This window comes from Mustela nivalis (assembly GCF_964662115.1).
Source record: "Mustela nivalis genome assembly, chromosome: 4".
NCBI classification, from domain to species: domain Eukaryota; kingdom Metazoa; phylum Chordata; class Mammalia; order Carnivora; family Mustelidae; genus Mustela; species Mustela nivalis.
The window spans coordinates 11418475-11443233 of record NC_139023.1 but is presented as its reverse complement, the minus strand read 5'-3'; the positions used below and the strand labels follow the sequence as shown (position 1 = coordinate 11443233).

The window sequence follows — 24759 nt, the reverse complement described above, 5'->3', positions numbered from 1 at the left end:
CCAGACACTGCCTGTTTCTTACAAGATATCCAAGAGAAGGAACTGATTGCAAAGTCCGAGAGGTAAGAGAGCTCTAAAATATTGTGAACTAGGATAGATGACAGGTAGGTAGGTAAATAGATAGATAGATAGATAGACAGACAGACAGACATGTCCTGTAACGGAGGACATTGGGAAATGGAGAGGAGAGGTGAGTTGGGGGAAATTGGAGGGGTAGACAAACCATGAGAGATTATGGACTCTGAGAAACAAACTGAGGGTTTTGGAGGGGAGGGAGGTGGCTTGGGAGAGCGTGTGGGGGGTATTAGGAGGGCACATATTGCATGGAGCACTGGGTATGGTGCATAAACAATGAATTCTGGAACACTGAAAAGAAATAAAATGAAAAAAAAAAGTCAAAATTAAAATTACTCAAACTGTACACAATTGTTTTATTTTGTAAACTTAGTAATTAAATAATCATTTGGGATATTATGCTTTAATATTTTACCCCTGACAGTACCTAGTACAATGCTTCAGCCTGAGAAGATACGCTCTGTGTTTATTTATGTCTGTGAGGAGTGTGTGTGTGTGTGTGTGTGTGTGTGTGTGTGTAAAATTGCCTATTCTGCCAGTCTTTCTATAGAATTCTGAGCTTCACTGGAATTTTAATCCTTTATCTTATTATAATCGTAACATTCATCTGGTATTTTTTTAAATCCCAATTTGAGTTTTTATTAATATGAACTAAAAAAAGAGTTCAAAACTTGATTATAATTTTTCTTTTATATTTTGTTCTTTTGTCTCATAGATATTTAGGAAGCATCAGGAGGTGGTTAAATCCCCCTAGCATCTCCATTAATCACCTTAAAACACCCCAAAATAATAATAATAAAATGGGCAATTGACATTTTCCTGAATGTAAAAGTTTAAATTAAATAATCTTCAGAAAAATTTGTAATGTGTTAACCTAAAATTGTAGAAATAATTTAACTCATTTTTCTCAAAAATTTACTAGCAATTATAATTAGTGCATTATAACAATCTGTGTCATAAGATAAAGAGGCTACAATCAAATTTAAAATATAAAATGAAATGCTTTGAAAATGTCCTTTCCCAAATGTCAAAAATAGAACCCTCTAAACAGCATGGAATTTTGGGAGTTGCCTGAGAACCAAATCAAATTTGTGTCACCTAAGTTAATTTCATAGTCATTATTACATTGTTTTGAATTTCCTGAGCTCAGTAAATAACTGCCTACCCCCACGATACCATTCTCTGCATATCCTGAGGCTGTATTTCATTCCAGAAACTACTATTGCCATATAAAGAGATTATTCTGAAATGACATGCAAAATTTATTTTTAAAAGATTCATGTAACATAGTTATAAAGTTGCAAAGTACCTTTAATTTTATCCAAACAACAATGTACTCCATTAATAAATAGATTGATACCCTAAGATTAAAGAATTTACCCAAGCCAAGGAGTTGTTAGAACATAATCTGTACTAGAGCTGAATCTTCCAAATTGACGCTAATATTTTCTCTTCTCCCAACTTCTAGGATGTTTCTGAGTAAGATGAAAGTTCTCCTTCTGATCACAGTCATCTTGGCAGTAACGGCCGGTTTCCCGGTAAGTATCCATTTCTATATTCCAGAGTATTTATGATTTTTTTTTCTAATTCATGAATCTTAGGGATTTTTTTTCCTCCACATGCTGTATTTCTACTTTATAAACATGCCTGATGTCTGCCCCTTTAACATGATATTCTAGAAAATACTGTAAATCATATATTGTTCTGTGCTCACTTCAATTCTATATAGTTTGTAGTAGTGAATTTTAATCATTTAGAAAATATACTGACACTCTGCAGAAAAATGGTTACTATATTTTCTAGACACTCAGATTCTAGATTTTTAAAATGGATAGTATAAAATAATATTAGGTAGTAGATAAATTATTTCCTTCACACATAATACATCTATTTCTCAGTCTGCATGTTTTATCAACATGAGTTGAACTAAATTCACTGTTTGAGTTTTAGGTCTCTGAAAACCAGGAAAGAGAAGAACGAAGTGTAAGTTATATTTTCTCTTTTTCCGTGTAAGATTTCCATGTAAAATATCCATAACTGTGGTTTAAATTCCTTTATCCAACCTTCTCATATTCTAGAGAAAACCGTAAAGAGTTTAGGTCTTATTAGCACTCCACAGAATAAACTTCAAGAATTTGATATTTGTTTGTAAAAGGGAATTTTATCAGCATCTCAGGTAAGAGTGGGACCCAAACTAAAACTTGAATCACTCTGTGATAACAGGGTTATTATATTTTTGTTAAAATTATTTAACCCAATAGAGGCTCATAATTGTTCATGCCTCCACTCTGCTTAACTCTACAAAACTCATTCTAGAAAAAGTAAAAATATAATAATAATAATTAAAACTTAAGAATTAGGAGATGTGGACCAGCTCTGATGATCCCACCAGGGACAAATTCACTAAAGGATTATTTTGGTCTAAACAGTTAATCAAAAATTTTTAAGAAAAAGAAAATAAAATTTGAAGAGGGGGGTTCTTGTTTAGGGATTCATTTGTACTCCTAGAAATCTTATATGGAAGGAAGCATTATTTTGGAGTCAAAACTATAAACAGTGTTAAAGATACCAAAACTGATAGGGATATAGACAGAAGACAGAGGGGGAAAGAGGAAAGAATGAAAAGAGATGAAGAGGAGACTGTATCTAACACAGGGTTTGGGTAAAGATCTTATATAAAAGCAAAGGGAGAAATATGATGTCACCTCATCAATCCTCCTCCCTCTTGGTCTTAAAGTTAAAAGCAGTTATCATAAAACTGGGCTATGAGTAGAAAAGTACAAAGATATGGGTATCTCGAAGTAATTTCCTAAAATTTTCTAAAGTGATGTAAATTAATTAACCCCTGCTTATTGTATGTATAGAAAAGGTAAATGATCCCAGAATTTCTAAAACCTCTCCTTAAAAGTGAAGACCCATGTTAAAAGGTTATTTTACCTCTTTCAGTCATAAAGAGTAAAACAAGCCTTTTTAATTTCTTTCCACAGGCCAGTGGAAGCAATGAATCACCTTCCCCGTTTTATGGCCCATTTGGCCCATATCCACCATTCCTGGATCCAAGATTTCCATGGTGGAGATATTGTCCTCCTTTCCCAATACCTTTCAATGGCCCTCCTCCTAATGGACAGTAAAGAAAGAAAAGTTCCACTACAATTTAACATGAAATAGGTGGTAAGTATGTCCAATACAAAGCATGTTTTTTAAGTTGTCTGTGAATTATATTATTCCACGTAAAAAGTATGTTACAATGTTCCCACTTACCCCTTTAAGTTATAATTTGTTTCAATCTTTTTCTCTGGTAGACATTGTTAGGTATGTATTTAGAGGCACTTGAGTCTTTCCATGATCAAGGGGGCAGAGAAGTTTAAAAACCTCATTTGCTATGAAATAAGTCCTTTCCTTTTTTTATTAAAAGATTTCTAACTCTTAAAATATTTTCTACTATCATAACATTTGTGCATATTTGCACTAAGTCAGAGGTCTAAAAGAAGTAAAATTTCAACCAAAGAGGGTATCACAATAAATAAACTTTCGGACCTAGGGTCTAGGCAGACTTCAGCCTATTCCTTAGAAAATCATGTGTTTTTCTAATTAATATTAAAACCTCAAACCTAGCTTCTGATGGTCACATTTTAATTAATCCTAAAAGTTGAATTATCTCATATATAACAGAGGCCCCTGTCATCTCCTATCAAGAACAAAGCAACCAGATGAATTGAAGGAAAGTAGACTGCAGATTACATTAGGACCCAGAGGGCTGTTTTAGGAAAGAAAAAACTTTCAGCTAATAGCTACCACTAAAGGTCTCTGCCATCTTTCCTGAACCTTCTCAGTCTTCTTGAGTGGAAAACTTCCCAGTCCTTGAACCAGATTTACTTTTGAAGTGATAGTCATTATTAAAAAGAAAAAAAAAAAAAAGTAATTCACAAGCAAATTACCCATTGGGATTAATAACTGAATGCTTATCATTTATTTCAGGTCGCTGTAAAATGGAATGTGAGCCACTTCCTTGAAGAATCAATATTCCTGCTAATAAGATAAAAATAAATGTAATTGAAATAGCATACAGTATTCTCTCGCTGATGATCTTTAGTGGGCTGCAATAAATAAAAGAGAAGAACCTGGTTTCCTATTTTCTAAATGTGCTTTGCTGGTAGAAATGCAAAATAAATTCTAACAGACTTTAACACACATTTCTTTCTTTCTTTCTTTCTTTCTTTTTCTTTTTTTTTTTTTTTTTTTTTTGAGAGAGAGAGAGAGAGAGTTTGTGTGTGTGTGTGTGTGTGTGAGAGAGAGCCGGTAGTTTGGGTGGAGGGGGAGAGGGAGAGGATCATAAGGACAGACTCAATATCATGACCCTGAGATCATGACCTGAGCTGAAATCAAGAACTGCACGCCCAGCCAACTGAGCCACTCAGGGGCCCCTTAATATACATTGCTTGATGACTAACCAGTCTATGGAAAATATGGGGATGGAGGTGATCAAAATCAAGTCCTGGAAGTACCTTGAATAAAAAATTCTATACAGCAACCTGTGATGGTATTTGTATTACACCAACTATATTAACTGCACCAATTGTATTAAAAAGAGCCAGAGGTCAATTTAATTTAAAAAAAATTTTGATTAATTGTGCTTTAATTACTCAGTTGAGACTGTAATTATATACTGTAGGATATAAACTTGATGTGTTGGCAAAGGATATAAAAAGCAACCAAGTACTTTCTCTAACTTCAAAAAACTTATGAGTAAGATCTTAAAAACAGCATTGATATCGTGCCTGTAGGCTACAAGGTGCTTTTTTGAATGATTAGATCACCAGATCATCACATGATCTCTGTTCAGTAATCACATTTCCTATGTGAGGAAACTAAAGATCATGAGAATCCTGTGGACCTACACATAGACCTAGAACATGGCAGAAAAGAAATACAAACCAAGCTTATCCAACTCCTATGTTTTTGCTAGCAGCCTATATACTAAAATAAATTCTGAGTCCAGGACTCCACAATGGCAGTACCAATGTCTAGTTAAGTCCATCTGTTTTCACTTTATTTCAGGAGGAAAAATCAAACCCCTACTAATAAATATAACTGCCACACACTTCCTTCTCTGCTAATCCAGATGCCACACCATCAAAAGAATTACCTTTTGAAACACTGACTTATATTTCTGACTTACTCAAATACCTCGGAAGGCTTCAACTTACCTGCACCTTAAATCCATTTCCCCCACATGGCATTCAAGGCCTCTTACATACTAACCTTGAGCTTCTTTTTGAATTCCCGTGGCATCAGCCAGCCTCTCTGATGGCCCCAGATGTTATAAGACACTATTGCCATTCCCCACAACTGGCTTTCATTCTCACACTGCTATGGCTTTGCTTATGCAATGTCCATTCCTCTGTTTCACTATTTCAATTTATCTTTCAAGATCCAAATCCAATATCGTGACCTTCATGAAAAACTTTCAGCTATCTCTCCAAACAGAATAACTCACCACTTTGACCTTTTTCCACCATGTTTTATTTCCTCTTTTTTTTATAAATCTTACTATAATTTCTAATAAAATCATCCACTTATATTTCTGTATCCTTCTCAAGAAGTATATCCTTCTCAAGAAGACTGTAAGTTCCTACAGTAACACAATAATATATCTACCCCCCAGTACTTAAGCTGACTATAGGGTACACAGTGAATGTTTGATAAATAAAATATATTAAGAAAACTTTCAAATTCCTAATGTTAAACAAAAGAGTTTTTTCATACTCTGACCTATAACAACATGGAAATTAGCAGATTATTTTTTGTGTAAAAAAACTTATTAAAATCAATATATCAATATATCAATGGTAACATTTCTCTCTTACTCAATTATAGCATTAGCAAAACAAATTGGGTAACTTTGCATCTCTCCGTACTTTGTTACAGAAATTGTAGGGTCCATAAAATATAAAGTCATGAATAACATTATTTGTCACAAGACAATGCAAAAATCACTGTGTGTGTGTGTGTGTGTGTATACATATACATATACATATACATACATATAATTATACATGCAATTTGAGGATACACACACACACACACAATTTCACAGGATTTAACATTCATCTGCCATGAAAAACCAAGTTCAGATATTATTTAATGAAATATATATTCCCTTTCATATAAAGTAAATGAACACAGCAAAGATTTCGCAAACTTCATTGAAGAACAACTTGTCCTGATCATTCAGTTTCCATAAATCTCATGATGAAACTCTAGAAACAAACCCCTAAAGGAAGAACACGTAGCAGGTGGTGATGAAAATAGACTTTCTTACAGTAAAAGACAAAAGGCATCCAATAAGATTCTACTTGCACAATGAGCCTTTTATTGTGTCACAATGGCAACCTTTGTCCCCACAGGTCAGGCAATTAGAAAAATTCTCTTAGAACAAAGATTACATTTCTCTACTCCAAGTTATAATTGTTCATAGCTAACAAACCTAACATCAATAAGGGAAACTCTGCCATGACCTGTAAGTTGACTACAAATCAAGGCCAACCTAATGAGCCTCTTGGCATAACTTGAATAGGGAAACCGCTGTCTCCCTTGGTCGTTTTCAGGGTCAGAAGTTCCTCAAACATTAAATATTCATTCTTTGGTATTAAAGTCAGGGATCCCAGTTAAAACTATGGGAGGGAGAGCAAAAGGACCAAACTGTCCTTAATATAATTTGGTAAACAAATTTTATAACAATTATTTCCCAGCCTTACAGCTGACAGATTGGAGGCCACTGAAATACTGAGGAAAAAGGCAGTCCAGGGAAACCAAGATGAAGGAAAATGAAGTAGGAAATCAAAGCTCTGAAAAGGGGCCTAAGGCAAAGCTTGGCTACTCTAAAGTTTGGGAAGGACGAATCTCTAATTTACTGTCTTTCCTTCACTTTGTTTGCTTAAGGCTTTGATATACGTCCTTAACTCTCAGATTTTATTCACCTCAAATTATATCACTGTAATTTTCTTGAGTGGAAAAAAAAGAAGAAACTGTCATTTACTTTTTTTTTTTTTTTAAGATTTTATTTATTCATTTGACAGAGAGAGGTCACAAGTAGGCAGAGAGGCAGGCAGAGAGAGAGAGAGAGAGGAGGAAGCAGGCTCCCCGCTGAGCAGAGTACCCGATGTGGGGCTCGATCCCAGGACCCTGAGATCATGACCTGAGCCGAAGGCAGTGGCTTAACCCACTGAGCCACCCAGGCGCCCCTCAAATTAGTATTTTTAATGACATTAGTCTTCGTTGGTCAAAGTAAAAGAGAAAAGAAGGTGGAAAATAAAATCATTTAGAACCTGTTTCTAATGAATAAAAAATTAATATACATTTCTCTTAATCTTCGGAATCCCCTCTGACCTGAGGGGAAAAAAGAGAAGATAATAAATATTATATTCTTGTTCCGTACATAACATTTCTGCTTATTTTTCATATGGATATAGAGAACAAATATCACCTGATGAGATTTTTCCTTAGTAAATGGGAAGACATCCAGGAGGTAGTATTTCCTCCAGAATTCCACATGAATTTAGTAATACCACAGCAGAGTTTTTCTTCTGGTTAAACTTCTGGCTGAAGTTCACGCAAATCAAGACAGTTGAAAGAAATTAGCTGCAATAGAACAAGGTGAAAAGTAAGGTACTGGCAGCTAAAGGGTCCTCCCTCTAACAGCTTAAGAATACATCCCATTTCTCTTAACTATCCAAGACTTCAGCAGAGCAATGAAGTACAACCGGGGGCACACTGATCTCTAACAGCAATCACTCCAAGTGAGAGCTCGGTGAGAGCTCAGCTCCACCATCAGAGGGGAGTCAGTTCTAATGCTCTCCGGAAAATCAATCCTAGAACACCCATGTTTTATCCACATACTTTGGCTCCTCAGTGAAGTAAATCAGAATTCCAGGGAAAACAGATAATACACGCGCTAACGTCCAGCCTCTTCATGCCCAGGTTCTGACATCATCCAGAATAAAGTAGTGAATCCCAAACTTTCAAGTGTATTAAAAGCTACTGAGGTGTTTATGCACAATGCAGATTTCTAGTGACACTCCTCCTCTAAAAATTCTGACTCAATAGTGTGGTGACATAAAAATTTGCAATTTAAACAAATATCCAGATAATTAATAATTTGTGCAAAAAACATTTGAGTGTCTAAAATGTGCCAGACATGACTCTATGCATTAAGGAGCTTAGGGTCTAATGAAAGAAGACAGAGAATAGCAAATGAAAGTATATAAATTTTGAAAATACTTTCATGTTGTAATAGATTATGAAAAAGTAAGAGAAAATAATGGAGTGATGAAGGGAAAGGACTAGAAAAGGTACCAAGAAATATCTCTGAGAAGACATCTGAGCTGAAACTTAATATAAAGGAGACACTATTTGAGAAGAATTAGGGTAAGTTTCAAAGACTATGAACACAAGTAATATGGCACCTTCTAGAAACAGAAATGTATTGAGGCTGACACAGAGTGAGAGAAAAGAGGAATAGAGAGGTAAGAAATCATGTAGAAACAAATAGACACTGATAAAATGCTTAGAATTTAACCTGAGTGCTAGAAGCCCCTGAATGACTTTAAGCAGGAGAATAATCACATCAGGTGTATGTTCAAAAAATAACACTTTTATAACTGTGTAAATAAGGTTTGTAAGGTGACAAGAATAAAAGTAGCGAGACCAGAAAGTACTGATATGGTCAAGTGTGGGATGCCAGTGTCTGGGACGGATTAGGGCAATAAAGGTAAGACTGTAGAAAGTGCCGGCAGATTCCAGGTATACTGTTAAAACAGGGTTTATAACTCTTCAAACGGGTTGTTGAGGAGGGGACAAAAGATGACTCATAGGACTTTGTCTTCAGCCGCAGGGAGTATCATGGTGTCATTTACTAAAAAGGAAAAAGCTAGTAGAGGACTTGGATGAGAAAAAAGATGTGTCTGGAAATCAAACATTGTTTTGTTCATGATAAATGTGGGCTGTCCATCTCAAACGTAAATGGAGATGTTAAAGCAACTGCCAGATACCTGAATCTGAAGTTCAATGAAGAGAATGTGTATCATATTTAAAACTACAGGAATGAGTAGGTTAACTACAATGATACTAGAGAGAGGGAAAAATTGGAGAAGGGAGGTAAACTCTCAAAGAATTATTAAAGTTTTCCCAAATTTAAGAGTTTGAGAAATATAAGAGGAAGCAAAAGACAAATTAAAAGCAGCCAGTAATTTGAGATGTTAAAAAAAAAAAGAAGAAATCATTACAAGTCAGAAATAACAATCACCATGCCAAAGGCTCCAGAGATCCAGAGACTGATTAAAAGAAGTTGCACTGGATTTTTTTTTTTCCAAATCCATTTGCACTGGATTCGGCTACATAGAAGTCATGACCTGGCTAAGTATTTTGAAAGGTATGAGAGGAATAAAAGATCTATTGGAGTAAATAAAGCACAGAGTTACAGAGAGTCCTGAGGTCATATTGGATATATTATGCTTTACAAAACTGAAAGCTTTCTTTATTACCTTTTATTTTTTAATCTGTGTTATTATAGTGAACCCAGAAACTCTGGGATTCTAAAGTTTACTAAAGCATAAATTTATATGTGTACGCTGAAGTCATAACAACACTCATTCTGGGCTCCAGATGGTATCAAATGTCTTCTCAAAGCCTCAAAAGGGTCTTCCTACTTATGTCCAACAGAAAGTATTATCTCTGTACATGCTCTCTGCAAGCAGAGACTGTGACTGACTACTACATTCTTTAAAGTGCCTTGTTTTTAATAACTGTGTATGTGTGTACTGTTTATTTAAATGTATTGTCTTTAGGAGAGCAAAATAGCAATATTCCATTTTGCGAGTGCTGAAAAAGTCTAAGAGCATTTTGCATTACTTTCCCAGAATTTTCACATATAGCAAAGGTTTCCAAAGCATACAAATTTCTGCATTAAAATATTAATTTTCTGATGCCTTATGAATTAATCATGTAGAAGTTGTGTTAGCTATTTACATTGCAACTAGTGTCAAAAATACATTGTTGTACTTCAAGCACATGATAAAATATTGACATCAGCCTGGTACTAATAAAGGAGCTGAGAAATAAAATGAGGCAGAAAAAAATAAAAACACATGCTGTGAATACCACCCAAAGAAAAGAAGAGAGAAAGTACATACCAGATGTGAAAAATGCTAAGAGAACAAAAAGTTGTTATGGATAAAAGAATGCACAGATTTCAATAATCACCATCTTACTTATCAGAAAATGATTATTTCATAGTGCTTGGAATGTGAACTTATGAACCATAATCACCTCTTACTCAGCTCCAGTATGCAGTTACACAGACAGACACTGATTTAGGACCTAAACAGGAAGAAGCCATAGCTTGATTAAGAAGCCCTCCTGGTCCTCCTCCTACAGACCAGGCATGTTTCAGGAGTAGACTGTGACCGTTGAATTGAATATATGACTACATCAAGGCTAGTTTCAAACTGCAAACGCTCTAAGCTTTAAGACTTTGTGTACCACTATCCCAGCTACCTGAGAGATTTTACATCATGGGAGTTTTGATCTTCCTTTTGTTTTTCTTTGGAAAACACCGGGGGGTCTGAACAGTTCCAACATAGACTTCACCTAGTCCATCTACATCAGTCATTCAAAACTCTTTAGCTCTTCTAGACGTCCTAAGGTCAACACATACACGGGGAATGTTCAGTGTCACTGGTATTCGAGTAAATGCTAGACTATGAGCTTCACAAGGGCAAGGATCTTCGCCTGCTTTGGTAACTACTTTATCCTTAAGGCTGGAACAGTACCTGAGCTCATATAAGTGTTCAACAAATAATGTCCAGTTTTTCAATTAAAAAAAAAGGTCAGATTACTGTTTGAGGTGGATTGGTGATCCCACTGTAGAAATGGTTTTCTCTTGGTGTGGGTAAGGATTCCTAGCATTCCCAGATGAAATAGAATTACTGAAACATATTTTCCCACTAAAACAATGTTATTAAAGTTTTCTGAGCTTCTGACGCTTCTGAATAATAATAATAAATTTAAATAACTAAAGTTCTGGTAATTCTAAATTAAAGACTCAGCTGAAAATCAGTATCATTCTATGGCCCTAAACCAATGACTGAGAAATTATCATGTAGAAAGGAACACTTTCATGATTTGGAGATTGACCAGTCCATACAGAAGGGCTGGTCTTCTTATTCTAGCAGCTTGTTTGAGCAGTCTGAATCTCTGCCATCTTTCTTCAAACAGCAGAAGCCAACTATTCTGAGAAATAGAAAATCCCAACTCACTCTGTACAAACTCAATAAGCACTCATTCAAAGATTCTGAATACCGTTCCTAACTTTCTAAGACATGAAACAGTTCTAAGAAAAAGACAAGAATACAGGCAGAGCTACAATGCCAGTATTATTTCTTGTATTCTGGTAGTCTTACCTTGATTCAGTCTTGCCAAGACCTCATAGCACAATTAACAATTTTTCCCCCAGAGAAATGCAAACAAAAGAAAATACCCTTTTCTGAGGCAAATTATTTGGTTAGCTGTATTTTACCAAAATGCCTCCCATATTCACGGTTTTATGACACTTACTACCTATTTTAGAATGAGCTATCCTTGAAACAGAACAATTATCCTCAACTCAATAATTTACTTTTGTATATCCAGAGTATTACCTATATTACTAAAATCTAAAAATCTAAAATAAAATTTGGTTCATAAGAGCTTAAGCAATGAACAAATATATATTGAATGTTTATACCATGAACTGACTGAAAACTATATGTTGTAGCTCAGATGCAAATGAATATGTTATATTGATTAAAATATTTCACATGTAATTTGACTTGTTAGAAATTATCCTTGGGTGCATAAGAAATGATCATTTTTCTAATTTTTAGAAATCAATAGATATAACTCTGTAAAGACCAACTAGAGTTCATAATATACGTAGTATCAGTTGATACACAAGTTCTTAAGTGAAAAAATCTTCAAAATATGGGAATGTTGTGGTTAGCTACTTTTCATTTAAATTCAAATAGGTTGGATTACTTAACTCAAATACTTTAATTTCAAATAGGTTTAAGTTCAGTTTAAATTCAAATAGGTTGGATTACTTAAGAATGCAATTAATTTTTTATAACTCTTCTTTATCTCTTTAAGAAACATAAAAATTTATTCTTTAAAAAGTGTGACTAGTCTTCTTTTCAACCTTTATGAATGACAACTCTATTTCCCCTTCTGAATTTCATTAACTAAGATTGACCCAAAGATGACCCTGCTGTCATCAAATCTTTCTTTTTTGTCATCTTCCTATTCGGTGAAATATAGGAGGAAAAATAAATCACGTGGTTCAAGGCACTAATACCCTTTAATAAGTCTTCGGTTATTTGCCTTGGGTCTTCCCTACAACTGAGAGGGCAACTCAACTTACTGCCAAGCAAGACCTGAGAGGCACAAGGAAAGGTAATCATATTGAAACACCCAGACAGAAGTCAGTAATAGTATCACCAAAGTTATTTTAGAAGTACATTTTCTTCCTCTTAGCTTTTATCATTAAGTTTGAATATGTCTTATTTGATTTTAACGTTTCTTTCTAACCTAAACCTTAGATTCTGAATGATGTTATCATCAAATTTATTTTTAACTTCACTTTGGGGTAAAGGTCAAACTGTGATACTGGTAAATTAGTAATGACAATGTAAATTCTAAAGAAGAAGGTAGAGCGGCAAACCAAGAAACAGACTCTTAACTCTAGAGAACAAACTGATGGTCACCTGAGGAGAGGTGGGAGGGGGATGGGTGAAATAGGCGATGAGGACTAAGGAGTGCACTTGTGATGAGCATGGGGTGTTGTATAGAAATACTGAGTCAGAATATGGTACACCTGAAACTAATATTACACTATTTGTTAACAGGAATTTAGATTAAAACTTCTAAAAAATCATAGAAAATAAAAAATAAAAAAGAAGGTATTTAAGACAAAGAACCTATTTCTACAAATGTGGAAGATTAACTTTTCAGCAAATGACATGTAATAACAATCCAAGTTGATCCCATAATTTCAAATATGTAAAGGTGACAATTTTGTTTATAATTATTGTTTTAAAACATGCCTTTTATATCCTTATGAAAGCTGAATAGCTCTACTATTTCATAAATTATTTCTACCTCCCCAAGTGATGAAGGCAAATTCAAGTATTAATTGGTTTAAATAGATGATAGGTAATGTATGGCCTTACCTCTCTGGTTTCTGTTTATGCTAAAAAGGAAGGAATTATAATCATTTACAGAGTATTTTTTGTACACACATTTGCCTCTGTGTGTGTGTTGTGTGTGTGTGTGTGTGTGTGTGTGTGTGTGTGTTATAATTTTGGGAGAACTAGACAGGAGTCCTATTTGCCATAGAAATTTATTGTTCAGTCTATAATTTTAAAAGTTATCTGGTGATTATAATACAAAATTGTTATCTATATTCATGATACTTGCTAAGACTTGGTCTTAATCATTCCAAAAAAAAAAAAAGAAAGAAAGAAAAAGAATAACTATAGGACATGATGGTGGTATTAACTATCACTACAATGGCAATCATATTACAATATATAGATGTATCAAATTAGCATGTTGTATACCTTAAATTTATGATGTTATATGTCAAATATATTTCAATGAAAAAGTTAACTGGCAAGTAAAGAATTGCTAAGGAACCCCAACCCTCTCAATGAAATCTGAGTTTGCTGTAGGTTGTATGGATTTGATTCTATGAGTTCCACGATACCCATTGACAGTTTGAAGTCAGCTTAGTAGACAGCCTTCTTAATCATTATTAGCTGGGAATGGAGGCAAATAGAGTCTAATGTGTTTCCCCTTTCCAAGCCTGTGTGACCCTCTTTTGTAAAACTCTGTTTGCAAGACTAAAGTCTATTACAAGTATGGCAGTAACAGGAGCTGTAACAAGATGTAGTTAGTATTTGCTTCACAAGTACAGTATGTGCTTAAATACTAAAAGTTTGAAGTATTACACAAATCTTTCTAAAAAGACAATTTATTGAAAAAAGGGTAAAATAAGCAGGTGTGACAACCCTATATTCCTTTTTAAGGATAAGGCTATTTTTTTTTTGAGATTTTTATTTATTTGACAGAAAGAGAGACAGCGAGAGAGGGAACACAAGCAGAGGGAGTAGACGAGGGAGAAGCAGGCTCCCCGCTGAGCAGAGAGCCCAATGTGGGACCTTGATCCCAGGACATTGGGATCATGACCCGAGCCGAAGGCAGACACTTCACGACTGAAACACCCAGGCGCCCCAAGGCTAATTCTTTTATATATATTCAAAGCTACCGTAATCATCATATTTACATTTCTTATTAAAACCATCAATAACATCATTTATGATTACTACAGAAGCGTATTATAAAGAACGCAGTCTCAGGATCCATCCCCCCCTTACATGTTCCCATTAGATCGATCAAGGAATTACAGAATTTTAGAAACAACTTAAACTTTCATTTTATAGTTGAGAAAGAGAAGGTCCAGGCAAGGGAAATTACTTGGCCAAAGTTAAACAAGCAGATAGGGCCTGGGCTTGAATGCAGTCCTCCAAAGGGATGGACACTTTCAACACTCTCCAATCTAAAATGATTCAACTAGTTTCTATTATTTAAAAAACCATGCCCAACTCTTTCACCTGGCATTCAAGGCCTCTCTTTTTCTGTCCTAAACTTTCTTTTCAACTTTATCTTTCTCTTCTTATAAAACTCTACTCCATTTGGAGCACCTGGGTGGCTCAGTGGGTTAAGCCACTGCCTTCGGCTCAGGTCATGATCTCCGGGTCCTGAGATCGAGTCCCGCATCAGGCTCTCTGCTCAGCGGGGGGCCTGCTTCCCTTCCTCTCTCTCTGTCTGCCTCTCTGCCTACTTGTGATCTCTGTCAAATAAATAAACAAAATATTAAAAAAAAAAAAAACTCTACTCCATTCAAAATGTCCATGGATATCCCCAAGGCTGCCTCTGCTCTCTCCTCTCCTCTTTCCTCTTCTTTCCTCTCTCCTCTCTTCTCCCTCTTTCCTGTCCTCTCTCTCCTCTCCCCTGTTTGGGAACATTTTGTCCCTATTTATCTCTCCAGGGACAAATCCCATCTATATGCCGTCTCCTACACAGAGAATTTGATGATTCTCTTAACTGAAACCGTCTATCTGCATAAAACCACTTGTGGCATTTTCCTTTCTTTCCTCTTGCCCTGATTTGTGTATGTTGTAACTCTCTTCCTAAAACTGATGCTAGGTGTTGGTAAAGCTTGTATCCCTGGGGCACCTGGGTGGCCCAGTCGTTAAGGGTCTCCCTTCTGCTCAGGTCATGATCCCAGGGTCCTGGGTTGGGGCCCCTGCATTGGGTTCCCTGCTCAGCGAGAAACCTGCTTCTGCCTCTCCCACTCTCCCTGCTTGGGTTCCCTCTCTCGCTGTCTCTCTCTCTGTCAAACAAACAAACAAACAATCTTAAATAAAAAGAAGTTTGTATCCCTGATAATCTCGTTTGGTTTTTCTAAAGCTTACGATAAAATAGATTTTCCACATTGGCTAAATCTACCCATAAATCTAGCTTTTTTTTCCCTTTCAGCAAAAACAAACAAACAAACAAATAAAAATTGTCCCAACTCACTTTTAAATTATAAAAGAGCTTTTTAATTTAACTTTTTTTTTATTTTTATTTTAGGTGCAATGATGAAGAGTTTTTTCCTAGTTGTGAATATCGTTGCATTAGCCGTGCCATTTTTGGTGAGTTAATTTCACCTAATCAATTTGTAGTGAGACTTTAAGAAAATTTTATTTAAAAGTTCTAATTGGGGCTCCGGGGTGGCTCAGTCTGTTGAGTCTGCCTTAGGCTCAGGTCCTGATCCCATGGTCATGGAATTGAGCCCCACATTGAGCCCCACATGGGGCTCCTTACTCTGTGTGGGGGCCTGCTTCTTCCTCTTCCTCTACTTGCTCTTCCCCCTGCTTGTTCTTCCTCTCTGTCAAATATTTTTTTAAAAATTGTAATTATGCAAATTTATAAGTGCAGTTACACTTCATAGAACAAAAAAATGCATTCTAGCTATATTTTTCTCAAAGCAACTTTATTTATTTTATATTACAAAATTAAAGTCATATTCTTCTGCATATGCTTTTGGCTCTCAGGAATTAAATAACACTTTATTCTGTATGAAAAACCCTTAAAATTCTCATACTATACAGAAAATACATTTGGGGGGAAAATAGTGGAAATATTTTTAAGTTATAAAATGCTCTAAAATAATTCTTAAAGAATCAATATATAAATCATAGTTCTGGATCAGAAATTCCTTTATTTTATTTTTTTTTTTAAGATTTTATTTATTTATTTGACAGACAGAGATCACAAGAAGGCAGAGAAGCAGGCAGAGAGAGGAGGAAGCAGGCTCCCTGCAGAGCAGAGAGCCCGATGCGGGACTTGATCCCAGGACCTTGGGATCATGACCTGAGCCGAAGGCAGTGGCTTAACCCACTGAGCCACCCAGGTGCCCCAGAAATTCCTTTAAATTCCTATCTTACACAGATCCATTTTCTTTAGGGACTAAATCCTTAAAACTTAAGGAGCTTGGTTAAAGATTTTCCACCAGTATCAAAGACCTTGACACATCTGCCTTCACCATTCAAACATTATGTCTTTTGTTATATTCTTCCCATGAATGGCAACTGACTCCTCCCCGGGGATAATATCCATAAAAAATTCTATGGTTTTCAGGTATTTTCTTTAATTACATGCTGTACGTTAAAGCTATGAAACTGAGGAAAAGGATTTGGACTTTTTTTTTTTTTTTTCTTTTTGCTTTCATTGTTGTTTTGGCTTTTGTTCTGTTTCATTTTCATGTTCATTCAGGGATCCCAGGCACTTATTTGCCAATAGCAAGAGCAAGAAAACAAACAGAAGAAGCTGTATGACCATTTCTTAGATTATAAATTTTGAAATGCACTAGTCCTTGTTTCATAATTCATTTATTACTATAATCTACACTTGTTTTTAAAATCTATTAAGTAATTTTTTAGGTAAATTCTTAGAGTCAAACTTTTTAAAAATTTGGATTATGACTTTCAAATTTATTTTATTTCATTTATTCTTTGAAATTCCATTTTATTGTGGCCACCAGCACATTTCAAACTTGGGTTTTCTCTTTGAGAGGCAGGAATTAAAATTTAAATAAGAAAATTATTTTCCTGGACACAATTCCAATGTGTATTGGGGACAGTGGGTTCTCATACAATACCAAGTAATTTTTGGACACCATGAGTGCTAAAGAATTCAACTCAATTCTGACACTATCTTCCCAGAGGTACTGTCAAATTCCACAGGTTAAGGGTTCAGACCTACAACATCTCCCATTTCAGACATGAGTTGCAAGCCCTGCCTGTTACCTGTAGTTCTGTAGAATGACTATAGATGGGAAGTTCCCACAACCTCCTCCATGGGTTTGGTTAATTAGCCACGTAGCTTACAGAACTCTGGAAGTGTTTTACTTACCAGATTGCCAGTTTATCATAAAAGAATATAAGTCAGGAATAGTCAGATGGGAGAGATGCGTAGGGTAAGGTATGTGGGAAGAGGTGCAGAGCTCCCGTGCCCTCTCCAGGAAAGTCACTCTCCCCGAATGTCCATGTGTTCACCAAACTGGAAGTTCTCCCAACTCATCATTTTGGGCTTTTAAGGAGGTTTCATTACATAAGGATGACTTACTGACCATTGGGAACCATTCAACCTCCATTCCCTTTCCTGTCCCTGGAGGATCAGGGTTGGGACTTTCTAGAAACTAGAATAAAAGACCAAATATATATTTCTTAATATAAATCGCTGTATCACATGATCCACAATTGCCTGCTCTATGGCAACTTCTTTCTGAGCAACTTGAGCCTGCTCTAGCTCCCAAACACATAGCCCCAGGGACATGAACACATAATTAAAAAAACAGTGAAAGTTTATAGATTTTGCCATTCAATCTTATGAGTAGTCAAATTTATATGTATTTTGTGATAGTATCTCTTATGTGTTAATTTATTCCTTCTCTCTAAATATAGTCAGGACAATATTTATTATTAACAATTATGGAATGAGTTGCATACCCTTACAACTTATGTCAGCACAACTCTTCAGTAGAGCAATCTGATAATCCCAATCAAATAATTTTTGTCCACCCCACCCCCGCTAAAGTTACATTTTTTAAAAACTATCTTAAGGACTCTATGAAAACTATTAAAAAGGACACTGGTATAAAGATGTTATTCATCTATTTATAATAGAACAGATTTTTAAAGAAGCTTAATGGTTAACAATAAACATTTCATGACATAATTATTAATCATTTTTCAACTATAATAAAACAGGAGGAAACTGAAAATAATATGAGATCATGCTCTTTGAATTGCACTAAAATGAACATATACCAGGAACATATGTACAAATTGATACTAGATGAATGTCTAGATTATCAGAATTTTTGAGTGTAGGCAAACTTTCTATAATATTTCTATTACTTAAAAAAAATTTTTTTAAAGATTTTATGCATTTATTTATCAGAGAGAGAGAGCAAAAGAGAGAGAACACAAGCAGGCAGAGAGGCAGGCAGAGGCAGAGAGAGAAGCAGGCTCCCCACTGAGCAAGGAGCCCGATGCGGGACTTCATCCCACGACCCTGGGATCATGACCTGGGCCAAAGGCAGTGGCTTAACCAACTGAGCCACCCAGGTGCCCGACTTTTAAATTTTTAACTAGTAATATAATACATTTGGAGTAAAGAAATCTCTATCTCACCATACCCTGAATTTTAATATTTTATCAAACTTCTGATTTTCTGTACCTACATCTTCTAAAAGGTTTCTAGTCTTTTCATCCAAAGAGTATGTGTGAAAGCCCTAAACTAGATCATTTAAAAAACTAATAATAATGTTATTGATGTAGTAAAGACATTAAGGTTTGAAGTCAAAAGCCAAGAAAGAATTCTTGAGACAAATTAGTACAAAAAGATGTTTTATTAAAGCATCAGGACAGGACTTGGCAGAAAGAACTGCACGGGGGTCATGAGGAATGGCCCATTATATACTTTCAAGCTGAGAGGGGGTTAGGGATAGTGTACGTCTCTAAGAAATTTTGGAAACAAAGTTTTCAGGACTTTGAGGGGGCCAGCTATTGCTGGGAAAAGGTAATTTATTACTGTCTAATAAAATCTTAGTCATAAGACCCTACAGATGTATATCAGTGGGTTATATGCTTGGGGGATGAATCTTGGAGGAGTAGTGACAAAAGAAATTCCAAAGGAATTTTTATATGCTAAAGTAGACTTACAGGATCCTGGGGATTAGGCTAAGATTGCCTTTTGCCCTTAACAAAGTGTCAGCATTGAGGTAATTGATTCCCTAGAGGAATGTCACTCTGCCTGTTTCAGGAACTTGTCAATGGCTATAAGTAGTAAGAATATTTAATAATTTTTCTTTTGCTTTTGTTTCCCACATCATTATGACCTCATCTCAAAACTTTACAAAGACTTTGTGAGTTTTTAAAGCTTTATATAGATGCTTACGTAAATCGTTTTCTCACTCCCGATTCCCTATACATGTTGTGATCCAGAATTATTGTAAAAATAAATGAAAGATGATTTTAAAAACACTATTACCTATATAATATTTAAACACTAATGTTATGTGAAAGGCAATTTTTAAAAATCTAGATAAACCTCATATGTCATCTTAGGAGAGCAGAAAAAAATATACTCAACGCGCTTTTTTTTTAACATTACATATTCAAAAAACAAAAAAAATCCAATGTACATTCAATACAAAATATGTTCATATTTTTCACTTAGGCAAATGTCGTGTATATTTTTTGCATAGGAGTCAGATGATCATATTATATTCAAACTTAAATTCTTCTTCTCCGCAGTAGTGATTTTAAAGATTTTAATTAGTTTATTGCTGTCACTGCTTGAGTGGTTCACAAGCCTTATAGATTAAATAACCATGGAGAATGCATTATAATATTTTATTATATCAAAATAAAAACAAAGAAATCATGTTTTGTCTTTTGTACAAAAGATTTTTAAAACTACAAAAAAAATCTGGACTCTGCCCAAAGCTTTTTTTAACTTATTTCTTATTTCTGTGAACTCAGCAGGGCGCAGAGGTGCAAAACCAGGAACAACCAACTGTAAGTTTATTTTAATTATTTCTAGTAGAGACGTGAACTCTGAAGTATAATATTATGCAAAGTTCTATGATATTTAAGTGCCTTCTGCCTAAAAACTAATAAACCCCACAAAATAATTTAATAATCATTGAAAAAATACCACATTGAAAAAAATACCAACCAATCATATGAATCAACCTCAGTATTCATATGAAAATCTTGGATTCTTCTAACCCAAATCATGTGCTTTTGGTTTTCATGTATATTTTGCAGCCTGAGAAAACTATCCCAGAATTTAACATTGGGAATAAAGGAAAACAAATGTAAAGTTTAGTATCTCTCCTCACTGAAGACTTGGGGAAAGATCCCTCTCTGATCCGTCTCTGAATACTTCTCATACACTTACATTTACTTTCTCATCTTGTTCCATACATATGTTTGAAAGAACACATTTACATATGTCTCCTTTGATGGGAAGTACTAGCTTTGCAGTATAATTTTGTTGATTTGTTTTACTTTTGGAAAGACCTGATGACATATTTTTATAAATGCACACAACCAACAGAGACAAATAAAAATGGTAAATTCCCTAACTGATCTTTTTTTTCTTTTAAAGATTTTATTTATTTATTTATTTGATAGATGGAGATCACAAGCAGGCAGAGAGGCAGGCAGAGAGAGAGGGGGAAGCAGGCTCCCTGCCAAGCAGAGAGCCTGATGTGGGGCCTGATCCCAGGACCCTGGGGCCATGACCTGAGCCGAAGGCAGAGGCTTAACCCACTGAGCCACCCAGGCGCCCCTCCCTAACTGATCTTTAATGAATAACATAAGCTGAAAAGAATCCAAAGCACAAATCCAGGAATCCTCCCACATCACATTATTTTACTATTCTGCTATAATTCATTTAGAAAAAAAATAAATGGGCCCTCAGCCTAGTCTCTAGATAAATAAAATTTGTAAATATTTACAAATATGTAGTAAGAATACATAGATACAAACACACAAATATATGAAAATATATATATGCACATATATTCCTGTCTTTGTGGTATTTTTGTGCACCATAGGTCAAAAATCTCTATGAGATTATTCTAGCTGTTGTTCTTATTATAATGCCCAACATTTACTGAGCACTTTTCATATATGTCAAGACCTAGGCAACGAGGTTTTACCTCATGGATTACCTCATCTAATTTGTTTAAAACTAATACTATTTTTAGTATTTGTTGAAAATCAAAAAATAGAAGGGAAGTGTACAAATCTGTGTCTTATAAAAAAATAATATGGTTGCTGAGTTCACTACTTCCAAAATTGTAGTTACTCAATGTCAAACACTAAAATACATTAAGATATCTCTATATTCTAGCCTACAATAATACCATCTGCATAATGTATTCTTTTTACAGTGCCGCAAGAATGATGAAAGCCTGTTCAATCAGAAAATTGCCAAGTATATCCCATTTCATTATGTGCTGAATAACTATCCTCGCTACGAGCCTACTTACTACCCACACATACCAGTTGTACCAATTAATCATCAATATGTGCCTTATCCATTTTATGCAAAACCAGTTGCAGTTAGGCCTCATGCCCAAATTCCTCAATGGCAAGTACTGCCAAATGCCTTCCCCCCCACCGTGGTACGTCCCCCACACCTACATCCATCACTTAATACCATTACCCCAAAGAAGATTCAGGATAAGACAGGCATCCCTACCATCAATACTATTGCTTCTGTGGAGCCTACATTTATTCCTACCACTGAACCAACAGTGAACACTGTAGTCACTTCAGATGCTTCCTCAGAATTCACCATCACAAGCACACCTGAGACTACCACAATTCCAGTTACCTCACCTACGGTCTAAAAACTCTGAGGAAACATCAAAGAAGACAACACAGGTAAGTGAGCAAAAGACAAAAGTAAATAGTGCAGACAAGATTCATGGACTTATCAGTACAATCATAATATCTGAACTAGTATAATAAGATAAATTATAGGAGCAGGTAAAATGGGTTCATTATAATTTTAATTTGATGGTACCATAGCATTGATATACTAGATTCTGTTCCAATAAGAAATGAAACATCTTATTTGACAAAATGCAGAAAAATTAGAGTTTTTTTAATCAAATCTTATTTCAACCACTGGAACACTCCTAGAATCTACTAGTTTTAGTTCATTCCTATTCATACACACAGAAAGCAGAGTAAAATGCTATGCTAAATTTGTGATTTTTCTTATCTCAAAAATAAATTTCCTGAGACTATATAGGATATGACTTTAAATACATTTTAAACATTTAACCATGTTCTCGCACTCTAATTTGCCTTGAATCAAGCAAAGGCAATGTTTCCCATGCATTTCTTTATTTCAGACATCATTTCTGAAAGGATCCATGAAGTTTAAGCATCAAAATTACTATTCTAAGATGAGCCCATGGAAGAATTGTAATTCTTAATTTAAAAAGCACATACAACACTTAAAGAATACTTTCAGAATCTTTTTTAAAAAATACTTTCAGGGGCGCCTGGGTGGCTCAGTGGTTAAGCCGCTGCCTTCGGCTCAAGTCATGATCTCAGGGTCCTGGGATCGAGTCCCGCATCAGGCTCTCTGCTTGGCAGGGAGCCTGCTTCCTCCTCTCTCTCTCTGCCTGCCTCTCTACCTACTTGTGATTTCTCTCTGTAAAATAAATAAATAAAATCTTTAAAAAAAAAAAAATACTTTCAGAACCTTAACCATGATGCCAACATTTCCATTTATCATTTGGATCAATGAATAATGGCAAAGTCTAAACACTTGAACTTACAGAAAGAAATTAAAAAGAAAGCTCAATAAAATAGAAAATGACCGGTGTGTGCAATAATTTGGGGAGAAAGTTACAAAATTTTGAGTTTCTTTGCAATAAATATTTTCAGTGCATCACATTGTTTATATTATTATGTAATCTGAAATACAACACACTGACCTGTATACAGGGGAATAGCGTTAGACCAGAGAGGGCTGTTTCTTCCATCCTGTGACTATAGGTAAGTCATTACTCTTTCTGAACTTTTATTTTCTCTTAATTTTGGTTTCTACAATGCATATTGTGAAATGACTGTAAAAATTAATCAGCCCACAAACTGTATTAAAAAAATAAAATCAATAATTGCCAAAATTTACTTTTTTTTTTAAAGGTTTTATTTATTTATTTGACAGACAGAGATCACAAGTAGGCCGAGAGGCAGAGAGGAGGAAGCAGACTCCCTGCTGAGCAGAGAGCCTGATGTGTCGCTAGATCCCAGGGGATCATGACCTGAGCCGAAAGCAGCGGCTTAACCCACTGAGCCACCCAGGCACCCCCCAAAATTTACTTTTAAACAGTATCCTGTCCTTGCTAAATGATAAAAACTTTATATAGTTATCTCAGAATATTTCTATAGCAACCATATGGATCATGTTACTATCTTCAGTTTACAAAAGAAAAATAATAGTCCCATGGATCTTAAGTAAATTACCACAGCCCAGAAGTTCAAAACTGGGAACCAAATAAAACTTGTCTGGTTTTGGATAATAAAGTGTAATTACTATGCTATCTACTTCTATATGGACTGTCTAATATACAGAAAACACACTATGTTTTCCTTAGGTCAGGGTATCTGTAAATTGTACTATTTCTTTGCTCTTTAATAGGACATATGTGGTAGGGGGAAAAAAAAGATAAGATGTTGGGAAAATTTGGAACTTATTAATATTTAATGAGAAAATTAATGGAGACAACATGAAAGAAAGTAACAGTTAGATATTGCCTTGATTTAAAATATTACATGATTATGCTTTTAATGAAATGATCATTATTTTAATAGTTACAATTATTCAAAATTTATGAACCTAGATTTCTAAGTTAAAACAAGTATATAATATCACTTATAAAGAAACATGTTAAGGACATTGTCTTGATGTCAATACTAGGTGAAGTCAATTATTTTCAGTTACTATAAGACAATTTTAAATATTTAAATTTAAATATTTAATTTGATAAAATGGCTTGGATACAGACATAAGAGACAAATAATTTAAATAAAATGTACATGAAAACTGTTAACTTACTATGAACTAAATTTCTAAACTGTCATCATTTTTTATAGGTCTTGATGAAACCGAATGATTATTCTAAACTCTCCTTTGGTCATTCATCTTCCTTCATTCAAGAAAGAATGTGATTTTGATGGATTTGGCTCCTTTCTCTTCTCCCCTCAAATTTTATGTTCATGTCACATTTAATTTTTTTTTCTTGCACAATAAAGCCATTTGAATGCAAGGGGATCTCTTAATTGAGGAGTCTGTGGATATATTTCAAGGCAAATTTAGTGTGAGTTTGAGCAAACAAGTTTATCTGAGGGCAAAGTTCATAATGTTATCCAGTTCTCAAAGTGGTCCACAAACAGTGATTAAATACATCTTCTCCAGGATGACACTGGAACATTTAAACTTGCA

The 24759-nt window shown here is 34.9% G+C and overlaps 2 protein-coding genes across 5 annotated transcripts; both read left to right on the top strand.

The window, feature by feature from the left end:
- Positions 1-4268, top strand: FDCSP (follicular dendritic cell secreted protein). Its single transcript, XM_082728144.1, has 5 exons — positions 1-62; positions 1544-1613; positions 2026-2058; positions 3063-3246; positions 4054-4268. Exons 2-4 carry the CDS (start codon positions 1545-1547, stop codon positions 3204-3206), a joined length of 246 nt encoding a protein of 81 aa, XP_082584270.1. The 5' UTR covers positions 1-62; position 1544; the 3' UTR covers positions 3207-3246; positions 4054-4268.
- A 2391-nt stretch (positions 4269-6659) lies between these two features.
- Positions 6660-24583, top strand: CSN3 (casein kappa). 4 transcript variants are annotated; one of them, XM_082726351.1, is made up of 5 exons: positions 6660-6907; positions 15805-15866; positions 20265-20300; positions 21686-22181; positions 24411-24583. In XM_082726351.1, the coding sequence occupies exons 2-4, from the start codon at positions 15810-15812 to the stop codon at positions 22145-22147; spliced, it is 555 nt and encodes a 184-aa protein (XP_082582477.1). In that variant the 5' UTR covers positions 6660-6907; positions 15805-15809; the 3' UTR covers positions 22148-22181; positions 24411-24583. The 4 variants fall into 4 exon arrangements, with proteins under 4 accessions (XP_082582477.1, XP_082582479.1, XP_082582476.1 ...); XM_082726353.1 differs by having other exon boundaries at positions 6752-6907; positions 20268-20300; XM_082726350.1 differs by lacking the exon at positions 6660-6907 and adding an exon at positions 12427-12561.
- Positions 24584-24759: the final 176 nt, after the last annotated feature.